This window comes from Sylvia atricapilla, chromosome 6, assembly GCF_009819655.1.
Source record: "Sylvia atricapilla isolate bSylAtr1 chromosome 6, bSylAtr1.pri, whole genome shotgun sequence".
NCBI lineage: Eukaryota > Metazoa > Chordata > Aves > Passeriformes > Sylviidae > Sylvia > Sylvia atricapilla.
This window is the reverse complement of record NC_089145.1, coordinates 24,493,780-24,510,103: the sequence shown is the minus strand read 5'-3', so window position 1 is coordinate 24,510,103 and position 16,324 is coordinate 24,493,780. Positions and strand designations below refer to the sequence as shown.

General features: G+C 48.9%; 1 protein-coding gene across 1 annotated transcript; it reads left to right on the top strand.

The window, feature by feature from the left end:
* The first annotated feature begins 11,767 nt into the window (after positions 1-11,767).
* SLC35C1 (solute carrier family 35 member C1) lies at positions 11,768-15,560 on the top strand. The gene is made up of 2 exons (XM_066321195.1): positions 11,768-12,332; positions 14,090-15,560. The coding sequence occupies exons 1-2, from the start codon at positions 11,792-11,794 to the stop codon at positions 14,647-14,649; spliced, it is 1,101 nt and encodes a 366-aa protein (XP_066177292.1). The 5' UTR covers positions 11,768-11,791; the 3' UTR covers positions 14,650-15,560.
* Positions 15,561-16,324: the final 764 nt, after the last annotated feature.

Below are 16,324 nucleotides of genomic sequence, written 5' to 3'. Positions count from 1 at the left end.
AGGGATCCTAGAGATCAGACAGAGCTGGAGTGGGGCAGAAGTTATGTGAGTGCTTGTGTTCAGTGAGCTCTTGGGAATTATCTTTATACCCTTTTCATATCCTTTGATGAGTAAGTGGAAGCAGGGAAGGGGTTCCTGTCTTCTGGGTCTTATGATATGGACCCATATAGTAAAAGAACAGGGCAGCAGGGAGGCAATGCCACAAGATGCCCTTCTGCCATCAGAATACAAGCTGCTGCAAGGAGCCCTGCAGCTCCTGGGTTATGTTACAGTAGCCAACAGCTCCTCTGTGAGGCGTAAAATGGCCCTTCTATGCTTTAATCCATGGAATAATTTTCAGGCTGCAACTTGCTGTGCATTGGAGCACTGTCAGCAGCACTCTTGCTGCTCATATCCTGTGTTCTTGATACACACAGAAAGATAGAAGGGATTCTTTCTGTTTGGCTGCAGCAGGAGCACTGAGCCTCCCTCCTGGCCCCAGGACCAGCCTGAGCCTGCTTTTCAGCCTCACATAGACTTCTCCTCCTCAATTGCGTTTGCCCTCCTATTTACACAGAATCACAGAAGATACTGAGTTGGAAGGGACCCACAAGGATCATCTCCTGGCTCTGCACAGGATCATCTCCAGAAGTCATAGCATGTGTCCAAGTGTATTGCCCAAACCTCCTGAACTCTGTCAGGCTGGTGCTGGGACTTTTTCCCTGGGGAGCCTGTTCCAGTGCCCCACCACCCTCTGGGTGAAGAACCTTTTCCAAATATCCTATTTAAACCTCCACTGACACAACTCAGGCCATTCCCTTGGGTCCTGTCACTGATCACCAGAAAGAAGAGATCAGTGCCTGCCCCTCCTCTTCCCCTTGTGAGGAAGTTGCAGACTGCAATGAGGTCTCCCCCCAGTCTCCTCCAGACTGAACAGACCAAGTGACCTCAGCCACTCCTCATACAGCTTCCCCTCAAGGCCCTTCATCATCCTTGTGGCCCTCCTTTGGACTCTCTAATAGTTTAATGTCTTTCTTATATTGTGGCACCCAAAACTGCACACAGGGCTCAGCTTTACTGAAATCCAGAAAGATTACATCAACTGGCTTCCCTTGATCAACCAGGTGGGTTACGTTTTCATAAAAGGAAGTCAGGTTTGATAAGCAGGACTTTCCTCTAATGAAGCTCTCTGGCTGTGGCCAGTGACTGCATTGTCTTTCAGCTGTCTTTTGATACCTCCCAGAATAATCTTCTCCATAACTTTTACTGGGCCCTGAAGTGAGATTGACAGGCCTGTAGTTTCCAGAGTTCTTCTTCTTGCCCTTCTTGAAAATCAGGATAACATTCACCAGCTCCCAGTCAGCTCAGACCTCTCTGGATTCCCAAGACTACTCAAAAAACATTGGGAAAACTTTTGTGATTACATCAGCAGCTCATTGAGGCTGCTTGGATTAATCCCATCGGGCCTCATAGATTTGTAGGGATCCAGCTGGAGCAGCAGATCCTGCACAATTTCAGGATTAACTGAGAGCTATTCTCACAAGTCATGGTCCTCCAGCTCAAGACTCTGAGGCCTGCTTCAACCCTCATCTGTGTTGAAGATGGAGGCAAAGAATGCATTAAACAGAGCTGAACATCCAGAAGCAGCTCCTGCCTGTGGGCAGCCCTCCCACTTGCTTTCCTGCTGCTCCAAGAAGTTTGGGAGGTCAGAGTTCCTTGCCCCATTTTCTCCCATTCATTCATGAGTGCTGGACTCATGTGGGTCCTTCAATCTTCTTATTGATATTCTAGATGTGAAAATGTTCAACATCATGTCAACAGGAGCCAGAGGTTAAAAAGCACAAATACAATATCATGAAAATCCTCCTGTGCAGCCAACTGGAATATCAGGGGAGCAGGCAGCTGGAGAGAGCTTTGCTGTCAGCCTCCACTCTGCCCTGGGTTCTTCAGACCAGGACTTTTTCTTGCCTTGGGGTAGTGCCTCCTCAGTACCAAGATCCCAAGCTAAAGGGAGGTTGAGGATTTCAACTTATTAGTTTTGGAAGACACACTTCCAATTTGACACCCTGTGCCCCATGCCAGCTCCTGTGCCCCCTCAATTGCTCACAGGTCCTTCAGGGACAACAGAACTGTGTGCTAGCTTTAAAGCATCCACTCCTGCATTTGCAGCATGGTCCTCATGCTATACATATTCATTCAATAATAGCCAAGGCCCAGTGTATTCCCAGCCAAGCTTGACCTAAATTCAACAGCAAGGTTTGTTCTGCAGCTTGAATTGCAGTGGATAGCAAAGTCTACAGAGGCTGGAGGAAAAAAAACAAACCTTGAAAGGGAGAAACTTGGACTGAATAAAATCTGAATCAAATCACAGCCATGTCCTCTGTGTTTTTTAACTGGAAGTTCAAATTCCATTTATTGTTCCCAGCTCCATCATTTTTAGTTTCCAGTGTGCTGCAGGATTTGTGATCTCAAACGGCTGTAATTGTTATGCAGGGAAATTTTGACTGCTGTGGCTGCTAGAAATAAGGCAAGGGCTGTGGTGTAGTTTGGATGATGGCTTACCAGGTTTCAGAGTTAGCCCTGGGCAGAAGGTTACTGCCTCTGTGAGGCATTACTGGTTCATTCTTTCATCACCTATGGAAGGTATTCACTGGGCTGTTTTATTTTGTGTTACATTTATTTTGTGTTACGGCCATGACATTCAGGCATAAAGAGGTAGTTTCAACAAACTGTTCTCGGGGAAAAAGAAAATATTCAGGGCTTAATAATGGCAAGATAAACAGGTCTTATTCACGTGCCTTTAACCACCGTAACCCCAGGAGGGTTAGAGCAATGATATGCTTAATCCTGGCCTGCTTGGCCAACTCTTAACTTTGTTAGTCAGCTCCCTGGAGGAGGAACAAAGCTGCTCACGTATGTACAGCTCTAAGCTATTGGCTGTGCTCCAGAGTACGGTCCTCTCTGCTGGAGAAGGATGCTCACCAAAGCTTTGCATGTGCTCATTCAAACACAAGCCCTGAAGAAATTAATGCTCAACAGATCCCACCTGAAATGCGCAGAGAAAGGAAAATGCCACTTTTCCCTGAACAGTGGCACGGGCACGCTGTTGGCTTCAAGTGTGTGCAGGAGCCAAATGCTGGAATGTTTCTGTTAATGCCTTGTGCTCCTGAAGAAGCTCGGGCTCTGATACCCTCTTTAGCAAGGCCTTGGGTCCACCTCCACCATCTCAGCCAGCTCAGCAGTGCTGGAAGAGACTGGGAACAAAGCTGGATGGAGCAGGATGAGGAGGGAAATGCCTCAGCTGGCCCTCCCCAAAAACACATCAGAACAAACCAAGCACCTGAAGGAGCCAGGCAGGAGTTTTCAGCGCCCAGTTAGGGGCAGACACTCTGCCCAATTGGCCAGCCAAGCAGATGCCATAACAGATCCACATCTTACCTGAAAAGCCAGCTTCAGCCCAACTGCAGAGAACAAAGTCAGAGCAAAGCAAAAGCAGAGTCACCCTTTGGTTTCTCCACCTGACCTAGCCTTAAAAACTCAATTTGAAGGTGGCATTAGGGAAGTAAGACATCGTTTATCAGGAGTGACAGATACAATCTATAAATTAGCATGCTCAGCCTGGGAGTCAGGAGGCAGAGATATCTATCACTTCCTCCCCGGCAGGCTGATACAGGCACACAAATTTGGCCAGTTCCCCAGAGCATCATCCAGTCTCCAGCAGACCTGACGACCCAGAAGTGCTGGGGAGGCAGGGGGGAATATTGTGTAGGAGAGATTTGGAGAAGAATGGAGCTCCTGACTCCACTCCAGCCTGTCCTCTGTGACCTGGAGACAAGAAGACCCCCAGCAAAATGGGTTCTCATCTCAGTCCAAAGGCACATTGCCTTTTTAAACACTGTCAAGGCATCCAAAATAGGATGAGTTGCAAAATGGCTGCAATCCATTAGGGAAAAGCTGGCTATTTTAAGATATTTGTACACAGTTTGCATCCAAAAGAAAGCATAATCTATGGAAATGGTATTTGCTTTTTATAAATATAAACTGCTGTCTCTGTGCTCAGTGAATCTGGGGGTTTACCCCAGCCCTGGGAGGTTCTGGATGATTTTTGGTGATGCCTGGCATGCCTTTGCTGTAAAATACACACAAACAAGGACATTGACAACACTGTCATGAGACACTTGTCTCACTGAATCCCTTTTCTATGTAAAACCAGGGAAGCTGGCCCAGACGCTGGAAATGGGTTCACCAGGATGCCCCAGCACAGCCTCACTCCCACCCCAGGTACCTGGGTCTCTGAATCAGCCAGTCCCTGTGGGCAGGAATGGCTGATGGGGTGGCTGAAGGGACCACTCCCTCCAAGCACATGGAAAGGAAATGATTAGGGGGCTCAGATGGTGCAGCCAGGAAGACTGTTAAAGGCCTCGTAAATAAGCGTCCATGTAGACAGCAGGTACTGTGGGGCTTTATAGGCCTATAAAACACCCTGAGCTGCCATGAAGGCTGGAAGGGTTGGGTAGGAAATCTAATTTCACAGGATTTAAAGCAGGTGAGAGAGATATAAATGTATGTTTTTAATAGTAATTAATGCTGCCATTCAGAAGCACTTAAGCACCAGGTTTGGAGAGTTTCCAAGGGCTTGCCTCGTAAATCACAGCCCACTACCTGTCTGCCCTGCTCCTAAGGGGCTGGGCTACTGCTCTCTCACCTGACCTGGCCTTGGCAGGGGGGGCATTTCCAGCTCCAGGCAGAGAGCTCAGCATCGCTGCAGCCAGGCTGCTCCCGAGCCATGGCAAGCAGAGCCATCCTCAGCCATCCTTTAGAACCGGCTGTCACCCTGGGGTGGTGTCCACTTTCCCCTCAAGTTTATTCCCTCTTCTTCAGAGACAGAGGGACAAAGGAGCATCTTCTTCACACTTTTTTGCTGTGGGCTGCCAGTTTTCACCCTGCATTGCAGAATAATTTCTGCGGTGCAGGCAGTCGGGTCCCAGCCAGCTCCTGCCTGGAATGAGTGGAAAGCAGAGGCTGCTGCAGCCCACGGGGATGAAGGGGATAGTGGGGGGTGCCCGGGAAACATTCAGGAACTGGACAATGCATTAAATCCGTGATGTTTTGTGTCATGCTGTGATTTCTAATTTGTCACCTGGGCTTGATTGCATACCTTTCTTGGGTGATGACAGAGGCTAGCGTGGGCAGCTGGAGGTGTGCCCCATGCCTTATCATCCCCATGCACCCCAGAAAGCAGTCGCAGAGCTCCCAGCCCTTGCTGCATTGTGCGCACCCACTCCTGCCTCCCACGGCTGCAAGCGAGGGGCACAGTAGGACAGCATGGCAGGGTCCCCCTCCACCCCGCCCCAGCGCTGCCCCAGCCTCGCCCCGGTCCTGCCTACTCGCAGCCCAGTCCAGCCCCAGGCTTGTCCCACCCCAGCCTGGGAAGGCTCCAACCGTGTGCCAGCCCTGCCCTCTAGTGTCACTTCTGCCACAGCCGCTCCTTGTAATCCAGATCAGTCCCCCAGCACCGCTGAAACGGATGTGCAGTCGAGACTTCGGTGTGACTGTTCCAAACAGAGCTTGGCTTTCACGCCAGGGAACAGGAAAGGGGAAGGATCCAGGCTCAGATATTTGCCAGATGATGTTGTAATTTGGGGTGGAAGGAACTTGCTACTACCTTAACCTCCAGCCTCTGCCTGCGGCCCAAGGAGGTACCCACAATTTCCACAGTCCAGGCAAAATTCTGAGGAAGCCAGGAGGGGACAAGATAAGCAGGAGAAACCTTCATTAACTCTTTCTTATGCGCTTCTACTTATGCACAGTGAGACTATCCCAGCTGGGGATACAGCATGCCCCAGATGCAGAGTCTGAGATGTGGCCAATTTTATTAGCTGATGGGACACCTGCACTGCTTCCAGAAATAGCTCAGATTTGCAAAGCTCAGGGCTGCTTTGATATGGTAGAGCCCTTGTAGAGGTCCTGTTGCCTCTCTACAGAGCTGAGTCAGCATGATTGCTCCAGGGACCTGGCACCAGACGTCCAGAGATGGAAGAGCCCAGGCAGTGCTGGTTTTCATCCAGATTCAAAGCTAGTTTGGATCCAGCTGGGAGTTAGCCCCTTCTGGGCTGAGCTCCAGCAGATTCTGTGTGAGTGCCCCATGTTCTAGGGTCCAGGAAGGTGTCTGAACTGGGTGCAGCTGATCCAAGCACTTTTCAGCTAGTGTCATCAGGCTGCTGGAGGACAGCATGTGGGGGAGGCACCAAAGCATCTTTGCAGCAGCTGTCTGGGCCAACAAAGCTGGCACAGAACCACAGCTAAAAAATTCACCTAGACCAAAAACTGTTCCAATTCCACAGTGACACCAAGCCTTCTCTGCACCGGACTCCTCTGGAGTTCCATGTTTTTCCACGATGAAACTGCAGCAATATCTATTATCCTGCTACAGCAGCAGGAGGGCTACAGCAGTAAAACTCTGCCAAGGCCATTTCTCCTACAGACCAGGGGAGTCTGGAAAGAAGCTGTGTTGTAATGGGAAACACTTGTGCTAGAAACAGGTGTTGTTTGAGGACAATACTAAGAGATTACTCAATTGTCTCCTCTGATTCATGTTTACAACCCTAGCAGAGAGAGACCTGATTCAGCTGTTCTGTTCTGATAAATCAATCTTAGATTTTGCATTGATTTCTTCTCCTGTATTGATCATCAGCAAATACTGAACAACGGTATGACAGCTGAGACCTGTCGTTACCAATCAGTATCTGCAGTTCAAACTTGAAGCCTTGGAAGCTCAAGCCAATTTTGACGAGATACACAGTGAACCAGAGGAATCACCAGTAGGTCCAGTAAAGTAATACCCCTGTCACAATAAAGTAATACTCCTGTCACAGATGAACCCTCCTGGGTTATTGGTCCCTGCTTGGACACCATTGTGGCACCATACCGCCTGTTCATGGCCTGAGCATACTCACACACATATGCATATGTATAGATACAAATATACTTACATGCTTGTATATATGTGTCTGTTGATGCATGTATGAATCTAGATTGGTATCTTAACTTGTAAGCTCCATACTTTATACATGTCAGCATCAAGGATGTTTGTATTAACCGGAAATCAGATACCTATGCTTGTAAAGATCAATAAACTCTTAAATACACTGGAATGACCTCACTGCTGAGTGGATTTTTTTTCCCATGTCCCATTCTAGGTAGTGGAATGAGTGCTATGTTTAACCCCAAACCCAGAAACAAAACTGGCAATGTTTTCTGCTGCTTTGTTTGCTCTTCTACATGACCTACAGAGGGCCTATTCCTACAATAACACACGGGTCGATATGTCCAGGTCTCTTGTGTGGCCAGAAAATGCAATCTGTGCTGTCTCACCACCAGGTTTGACGTACACCCCAAAGCCCATTGCTGTTTTATCAGCCAGGCTGCTGGCTATCATCTGATTGCATGCTTTCAAGTAGGTCACCTAATTTTAGTGGGAAGAGGAGAGCTATCCCCTCGGAGGAGCAGCACCTCTCAAAGTTAAAAAGGTTTTCTGATCACATAGGAAAGAAGTAAATAAGATGCAGGAGTGTGTATATATGTGTGTGTGCATGCCAGCAGCAGGCATGGCATCAGGCATGCTACACGCCAGCAGCAGTGCAGGCACCTCACAAGACATGGAAACAAGGACACTACCAGCCAGATTTCCCTACATAAAGAACCTGTCAAAGCTGCTTGTTTTCCAGACTCAGACCTCCACTAGTGATACTTGTTTACTTTGTAAGCACTCGGGCAACATGAAGCAGCACACTCCAAAGCCAGAAATAATCCTGTGCTGGCCCCTCACAATAAGCGCTACCATGTTAATACACAACCAGCAGCAAGGTCTCATCTGCATAAAGACATGAATCTTTGCTGCTGCAGCTTAATAAACATGTTCTATAATGAAGTTACAATTATTTATCTTCTGCAAAAGCAAGGCTAAAAGGTAACTTCATCTGCCTGTAACTGCTTGCTTGTAAAAGAATCAGCAAAGCTGTAACAAGATCCAGAGGCCTGAAAACTTGAACCAGGCAATGCCAAGCATAAAAAGGAGTGTGCATTATTTAGTGGGAAAGAACCAGCTATGAGAATAACATTGCTAGTGCCCTATTGAATTCAGTCTCTGGAAGTATTTTTAATCAAAATTGATTTTTTTTTTCTCACAGAAGACCAGGTTTAATTCAAGTAAGATTAAATTCAGGAAAGCTTAAGACTGATGTCGTGCAGGAGGCCAGGCTACATTGTCTAAACATATTAGCTTTATAACCTATTTATTCTTACCTTTTCTCTGAAATTTCTAAACCTACAACTTTAAATCACCTTCCCCCCAGAATAAAGCACCCTTGTGAGGCAGGTAGGCAGGCAGGGCTGTGGCAGAGTAATTCTGCTGGTCAGTTTTGCACCTAGGAAAACCTTTATTCAAAGCACTTGTCAAAAGCATTGCCATGCAGAAGACAACCTAGGCAGACTGTCCAGCACAACTGTCACAGAACTACCTCATTATTCAAGTACAAATCACTTTTATTTTGGAACACACTGTTGGCACCAGGGAGTTATATTGGCAGAGGTGAGAGAGTTATTCTGGTTGATTTTCCCGTATGGCAGACATGCCATACATGTGTGATAGGGCTGTAGGATAATCCCCCAGAAGAAGCAATGAGGATTTTATTGACTGGGATAGTTCAAACTTCTGCAGCCAAAGCAATCTTCTGCACACCAAATGAGTGGACAAGATGCAATGGGAGGGGTTTTCTGCCTTCTTCAACTCCCATGTTTAGTGTAGAGGAGGCACTTTGAACAACACTAGCAAGTGGCAGAGAGAAGAAAAAGAATTCTATCTGACTCTGATTTCTATCTGCCATTCTTGCAACATTAGTGATAAGAGAGGTCAAATTCCTTGAAATTCAAGCCAAATTATATGATGCTGAAGTCACAGGTAAGTATAACAGGCCAGGAGGACTTATGGAACCAAGAGAGTGCCCCACACGTAGACTGATTTATTTTTTTTTCCTGACCAACACCACTTATGAGAGGACTGCTGGGCTGGGCACTGGAAGAAGGTGGATAGGAAAGAATACAAGATATGAAGTAATGAATAAGTGCTAGCTGACTCAGGATCAAAGTGTGGCTGAGCTACAGGGAATGCCCACTGGTCATTTCTATAACAGGCAGCTTTCCCTGCCTTAATGCCAGCCCCTCTGCAGAGTCACAACCTGCTGTTTCCATGGCAGGAGCTGCAGGCCTGCATCCACGGGATACCACATGCCATCCGAGCTCGGGCAAGCACCATGCGTGGGGTGGCTCTCCCGGCTGTGAAGGCAGAGAGAGGAGGTGCGGGAGGTGAGCAGGCAGAACTCACTTGAGGTTGCAAGAGCTCTACCACGCACTTATCACAAAGTGCAGTGCTGAGGTGTTGCTCAGAACACAACCCCGAACACTCCCTCACCCTGCAGGGCACTTGGATAGTCCAAAGCAAGCACACTGGCACCAACTTTCTTTGTCCAGAGGGAACGTGATTCCCACCAGACTCCAGATGCTCTTGAGAAGGCAAGGGTTGAGAGGAAGGGCAGCATCGTTTACTAGACCAACTGATGCACCTGGGAGGAAAAAAAAAAATCATGTATGACTTCAGAGATTTGAGAAAGGCACCTTACACCTGAAACACCTTCCAGCCGCACCAATTGGCCTAATTAAGTACATCACTTTTCTCTCTACAACCCCTACTATTCTTCTGTCCTTCCCAGCTGTAAGAGCAGCAAAGATTGCTATGGGGGCCAATTAACGCTGCTGGCTTTGCTTCCAAAATCCTCTTAATTATCCCCTGTGCAAATTGCTGGGCCCCAGGACATTGCAAACCAGACACTTTGCAGCAGTCTCAGCTGAAATAAGAGAGGGTTGTAATGACCAGTGGTTGACAGAACTCACTGCTGCCTCCCCCACCACATGGAATTTGGCTTTAATTTTAATTGATTTCATCCTGTCCAGCAGTTTGAATTCACAACATCCTAGAGTTTGTTATTGAAAGGCTTCTTTGTTAAAAAGCACCATAAAGAGAACATGGGATGGTTTGGAATGTGATTATGGGCAGATGGGTGTTTTATCCCTGGAATGATGATGTGGGCCTGTGGGATAACTGCATTAGCATGAGAATGTGTGCAGCCTATCTGAACACCCAGGCTACATTAAAAGCACTTAGCCCCTGTATTGCTTGCAATGTAGTGGGGTAGTGCACAAGTCAGCATAGGCTGTACCTCAGTACTGGAAAGGCAAATGGCATTGGCAGAGACATTCTCTTGGTTAGATATCAAAATTATTGATGCAGGAATGGGGACTAAGCAGCCGACTCTTGCCTGTGCTGTCCTTGCTAGCACGTCACCATGCCTACTTCATTTAGGTTGTATTGGGAAGGGTTTATTTGCCTCCACAAAATTGCAAACCCATTTTCTGTACAAAAGACTTAGGCTGCAGAGCACACTGCGCTTTTGATGGGATGTGGGCAAAATCCATGCTAGCAAACCACTGCATGTCCAACACCCAGATCCCACTTGCCCCAGGATGCTGACACAAGCCAGCAGAGCAGTGTTGCTCCTGACAGAAGGACTGCTTACCAGTCTCCTCCTGCCACACACTGCCCAGTGGGTACAGTGTAATATCCATGAGCTTGACAGCCCCTCCCCAGCTATCCCACAGCAAGACCCTCCCTCCTGGCTGTGGAAGGTGCCCAAGGACTGTCCCCAGGTGACTGTTCCTCATTAAACTGCCCCAGTTGCTCTCTGCCCCTGTTCTTTCACCAATCCAAGACACCAACCCACACAGAGAGATGAGGTATTTGGTTTGTTTACAGTTCTGCACAGAAAGGGGTGCTGGATGACAAATCCACAAAGCCAGCGTGACAGCTACCAAAACTTTTCAGTATTAACGCATTTTCACAAACAAAGGCATTGTTTCCTATAGAACAAAGCTAATTCATTGGCTTTTATCGATGTTACCTAAATATTACCTAAATGTAACTAAAAGTTACCAAAATTTTTTTATTTATTAATATTCTATCTTCTATAGACTGATGACTTTCTTGCTTCTTGTGGTTATTAGTCCACATGCTCAGTCTTTCTCTTCTTTTGGGTCAGTGGGTTTCCTGAGCTGGTGGTCATAATCTCCCCCGGTTGGAATTACGTTTTACCCAGCTGGAGCTGGTCTCAGTACAATTGCTGAGTGGTCTTCATTAGTTTTTTCCTTATCTTAGGGGTCCTGCCAAGTGTCCTTAGGGGTTGTAAATTCTACATTCTTTGTGTGTCCGGCCAGCTTGCCCCCCAAGCTTTGCTGACCTCCACCTGGGTCTGAGGTCGTTGAAACGTGTCGAGACCTAAACCTTAACAAGGATACTCTGCCGACAATTTTTTTGATACCCGGGCATCACTTAGAGCTTGCTTGTTCGCCGCTCTCTGTTCCACGGATTAAATCTCCTTTCTTGTTGATTCGGCCTGGAAGTACACAAAGGTGAAATATCAAAGACCATCCTTTCTTAAGAATTTTTTCCATAGGCTTCACGCTCGGCAGCAGGCGCCCAGGCGGCGCGGCGGGGCCCCGGGGCGGGGCGGGCGGCGGGGGCCGGCGCGGGCCTTCCCCCGCCATGGCGCGGCGGCCGGGGCGGTGCCGAGCGGCGCCCGCGGGGCGTGAATAAAGGCCGGCGGGCGGGGCCGCGGCGCTCCGGGACGCGCGGGGCCGGCGGCGCGGGCGGTGAGCGGGGCCGGCGGGCGGAGGGGAGGCGGCGGCGGCCGCCCGGCCCGCCATGAGCAGGGCGCAGCTGACGCGGACGGGCATCCTGCGGATGGCGCTGGGCGGCGGCGCCGACCCGCTGCTGCCGGCGGAGGGCGGCGGGGGCCGGCGGGCGCCCTTCCTGCTGCGGGCGCTGCGCATCGCTGTGGTGGTCTGCCTCTACTGGTTCACCTCCATCGCCATGGTCTTCCTCAACAAGTACCTGCTGGACAGCCCCTCGCTGCGCCTCGACGCCCCTCTCTTCGTCACCTTCTTCCAGTGCGCCCTGACGGCCGCCCTCTGCCTGGGCCTCAGCCTGGGGGCGGCCTGCGGGCCCCCCTGCGCCGGCCTGCCCGCCCTCCGCCTCGACCCCAAGGTGTCCCGCAGCGTCCTGCCCCTCTCCGCCGTCTTCATCGGCATGGTCACCTCCAACAACCTCTGCCTCAAGCATGTCGGCGTGGCCTTCTACAACGTGGGGCGCTCCCTCACCACCGTATTCAACGTGCTGCTCTCCTACCTCCTCCTCAAGCAGACCACCTCCCTCTATGCCCTTCTGGCCTGCGGAGTCATCATAGGTGAGGGGGAGCAGGAAGGGCTGCACCCATCCGACAAGCCAGCCCCGGAGAGGCGGTGGTGGGGCGTCTTTCCCTTGGGAAGTCATCACCACCTGCATAGCAGCTCCTTGGTGAGGCGGGGTAGCTCAGGGCTCATGCCTCGCTCCGTCTCTGGCAACCAAATTTGTATGTCTGGAGGATGCAGGTAGCTTGTTAATAGGAGAAATTGCTCTTATTTGACATAGCTCCCTTTGAGCACTGAAGCCTATCTATCCTCTAAGAAAGTTTGACTTGCCTGACCTTTTTGTTTCTTCTCCCTGTACAGGCCATAAAATAGCAGGTGGCTCTCTCCCTGTTCCCAAATCCTTGTTGATTATTAACTTTGGTAACAGTAACATTTATGTCAGCACCACTGGCATCGGTACAATAGAGCCAGCCAATTGTTTTTTTACAATAGGCTGAATGTGTGTGATTAAGGGTTAGCTTGATGAAGCCAAGTGTAATACACCACCACTGTGGTGTTTGTGTGGTTAGAATGTAGGGCAAGGCATTGAGTGGCCTAAGAGGAATGCTTTGTAAGTCATCCATTCCAAAGGCAAAATAATCCCAAATGCTACCTTCCACTGAAGGCCCATTTGAATTCCACGAATGGTGAAGTGTTGATTTCAGTCTGGTTCCAGGTGTGCATGCATTCACTTAGTGTTAGACAACTGGATGGAATCAGATGAAAGTGTGAGAATCTCATCTCCACGGAAGAGGTGAAGAGGAACAGAGCTACTACATTTTCTACAAGTGATGCAAGCAATTGCCTTCAGCTAACCTTTTGTTCAAGCATTGCCCAGGAGGGTGGTGCCTGGCAGCCTGACAAGGTTTCTCGAAGATGAAGACTCTGTCCTCCTGGCTCCATTTCCTTTTGCCATGAGAGCATAGCCTGTGTGCCTATAGCAGCATAGCTGAGCATCCACTGTGGCCTGACACAAAGCCCCTCCTGTCTGTGCATCAAACCCATTTGTATCTGGGCTTAGTTTCAAGCATGTTAGGTGCTTTGCAGGCAACTTCCCAGACAACCTCCAACAAGAAGCAGCTAATGAAAATCTGGTGCAGTGCTCCTTCAGTGGCTCATCTCCCTTTTATGTTTTGCTTATGAGCTGGATGGGGAGAGGTCTCCCTCTCTGCCCTGGACATGCAAAGCCTGTAGTTCCTGTTTTGGAGGTGCTTAGACAGTGCTTTGCCCATCAAAGTTTAATATGAATATACAGCACACAGTTTCTGCCTTTCAATTTTTTTTTAAATCCTGTTTAATATTACATCCATGTCTTTCCATTTTCTTCTCTGACCTATCTTCTCCTTCCTGTTAACAGCAGAGAAAAGTCTATAAGGCTGTTTTTTCCTAACTTTGAAGAATATTTTTTCTACCTGTTTGTGAGTTTTCAGCTTTTTCAATTTAAAAAAAAAAACACACCAACAAAAAAAGGTCTCCTGAAAATTGCCTGTATGCAAACACTAGCTGGAATAATAGTTTCTGAACTAGTGCTGCCTGCTCAGTGTGGGAATCATTCCTCTGAGGTTGAACTACCTGCACAGTAAATTTCCTGCACTCCCAAAATAAGTCTTCCCAGGACACTAGTCACGATATTTTGTGGGTTCACTTAATAGAAGGGGGAAACCCTTAAGGCTGTCTCTTGTTGTTGTTCACTACAAAGTAAATGATGAATTTTTGACTATGTTTTGAGCCTTTCAGCAGTTGTTCAGATGATGCCTGATTTGTTTGGTTGCAGGTGGCTTCTGGCTGGGTGTTGACCAGGAAGGAGCAGAGGGCACTCTGTCATGGACAGGTATATTCTTTGGGATCTTAGCAAGCCTTTGCGTCTCTCTCAATGCCATCTACACCAAGAAGGTGCTGCCTGTTGTGGATGGTAGCATCTGGCGCCTGACCTTCTACAACAATGTCAACGCTTGTGTCCTGTTCTTCCCCCTCATGGTGCTGCTGGGCGAGTTCCGCACCCTCTACCACTTTGACAAGCTGGGGAGCCCTAGTTTTTGGGGCATGATGACCCTGGGGGGAGTGTTTGGCTTTGCCATTGGGTATGTGACTGGACTTCAGATTAAGTTCACTAGCCCACTCACCCACAACGTGTCTGGGACAGCCAAGGCCTGTGCACAAACAGTGCTGGCTGTTATCTACTTTGAGGAGACAAAGAGCTTCTTGTGGTGGACAAGTAACTTGATGGTGCTGGGGGGCTCCTTCGCATACACATGGGTGAAAGGACTGGAGATGAGAAAGGTGCAAGAGGATCCTAATGTCAAAAGCAGTGAAAGAAATGAGACTGGTGTGTAGGTGGCTCCTGCACCTCTATTTTTGGCCTGGGGGGGATAACCTTTGGTGCTCCTTTCCTCCTGGGGAGACAAAGAGCAAGGGTGCAGGAAAAAGGTGCATCTGCAAAGTGCATGGGGAACTGTGTGCCAGGAACCAGAGCCAAAGACCTGACTGGATCATGTTTTATCTCACCCTGTGTCAGAGTTGGGGAAAGCATGTGTTGTAGAGATCAACTGGGGTGGTTTTTTGTGATTGTTTTTTAAAATGGATATTGTTATTTACCTAATCTAGGAAATTTGCATCTTGGGGGGGTGGGGGTGGGCTCATATCAGAAAAACACTGGAATGGGAGCTTTGTGTAGTTATGGATCTAGAATTAACTGAATGAATGCAATCTGAAGTTATAAAATCCTGAACCTGCAGGTAAGGAAGAGGCAAGTAGCCAGACTGTTTGGGTTAGACTTCAGTAAACTGTTCTGCTGTGTAAGGTTTTTGCAACAGCCGTTCTTCCTGTTGCCCCATTCAGTGCAGAGGATGGAAATTCTCTCCCTTCTGGCTATGTACAAGTCTAAGCAACAGCAGTGCCTCCAAAGCACCTTTCCAAAGAGTCGGTATCACATCCTTCTGAGGTTTTTTCCTCTGAGGTGTTGCTTTACACCTGGTTTCTCAGTTTGAGGGAGCGTGCTGAGACTCAGGAATTAAACTGCTCATTCTCTCTGCACTGTGTCCAGTGAGGGAGAGCATGCTCGCTTCAGTGGCCTTTCTCGTGGAGGAGTGAGCTTGGCCTCTGTGTCACTGGGTGACAGGAAGGAGCGGAAAAGTTGCTCTGAAATGCTGCTGGAGGGTGGGGTTCCCAGTTCAGGAGGGTTTGCAACACTTCTCTTTACTCTCTTTGTAGGGGGCGAGTTTGTATTAAAAACGGGTTGTTACGCATTCCCTTGTTTCAGGGGACTTGTTTACTTTGTAGCTCCTCCAGTGCTTCCAGTTTGCCTTTTGATTTGTTCCTTTTAGATACCCCCATGGCCAGCCCAGTGAACCCTTCAATGCAATGAGCTTTGCTCGACTGCATCAATCCCTTTGCTTGGAACTTGCTGTTGAACAGATCTGCAGAAATCTCTGCCCAACCCACACCACACCCCCTATCTGGTTCTGTGAGACAGAGTATGTCTGTGCTGCGATTTCTGATTCCTGGGGTCAGCAGCAACATCCTGTGGCAAGCTGTGATGTTGCACCAGCTTTCTAAATCCCTGGGCCTTTTAAACATAAAGTTACTCCAATAGCGATCCTGAGCAGCCCATGCCATTGCTTCATATCCTGCTCCGTGGGTCCTACATGATACACCATGGCCCGTGAGTGATATCTGGCCACACCTCCCGAAGAAGACTCCATTTCTGCCCAGCATAAGTTCCGGTTGAATCTGAGGGAGTGGAAGAGGCTCCTGCTCCAGGTTTCATGGCCACAGATACCTTTACGATGCTGGCAGCCATTTGGGGTCCTTGAACATCTTTTTGTTGCTTTTTCTTTCCTTAACGGAAAGGGAGATTTAGCGCTGACGTGTAACGGCCGACCCTGCTGACGGAATTCGGGGGTCGCTCTGTGCCTCTCGGGGGCGGCAGCGACATTTCCGGGGCGGTTTCAGGCGGCAGCTGCGGCCTCGGCCGCTGGGGGGCAGCACGGCGCCCCGGCTCGCCGCCCGC

What these genes read in the sequence shown, in the direction of transcription:
- SLC35C1 (XM_066321195.1), top strand. Translation starts at nt 11,792, where the DNA reads ATGAGCAGGGCGCAGCTGACGCGGACGGGCATCCTGCGGATGGCGCTG. An exon ending in GGCCTGCGGAGTCATCATAG is followed by an intron (nt 12,333 to 14,089) that starts GTGAGGGGGAGC and finishes GTTTGGTTGCAG; the next exon opens with GTGGCTTCTGGCTGGGTGTT.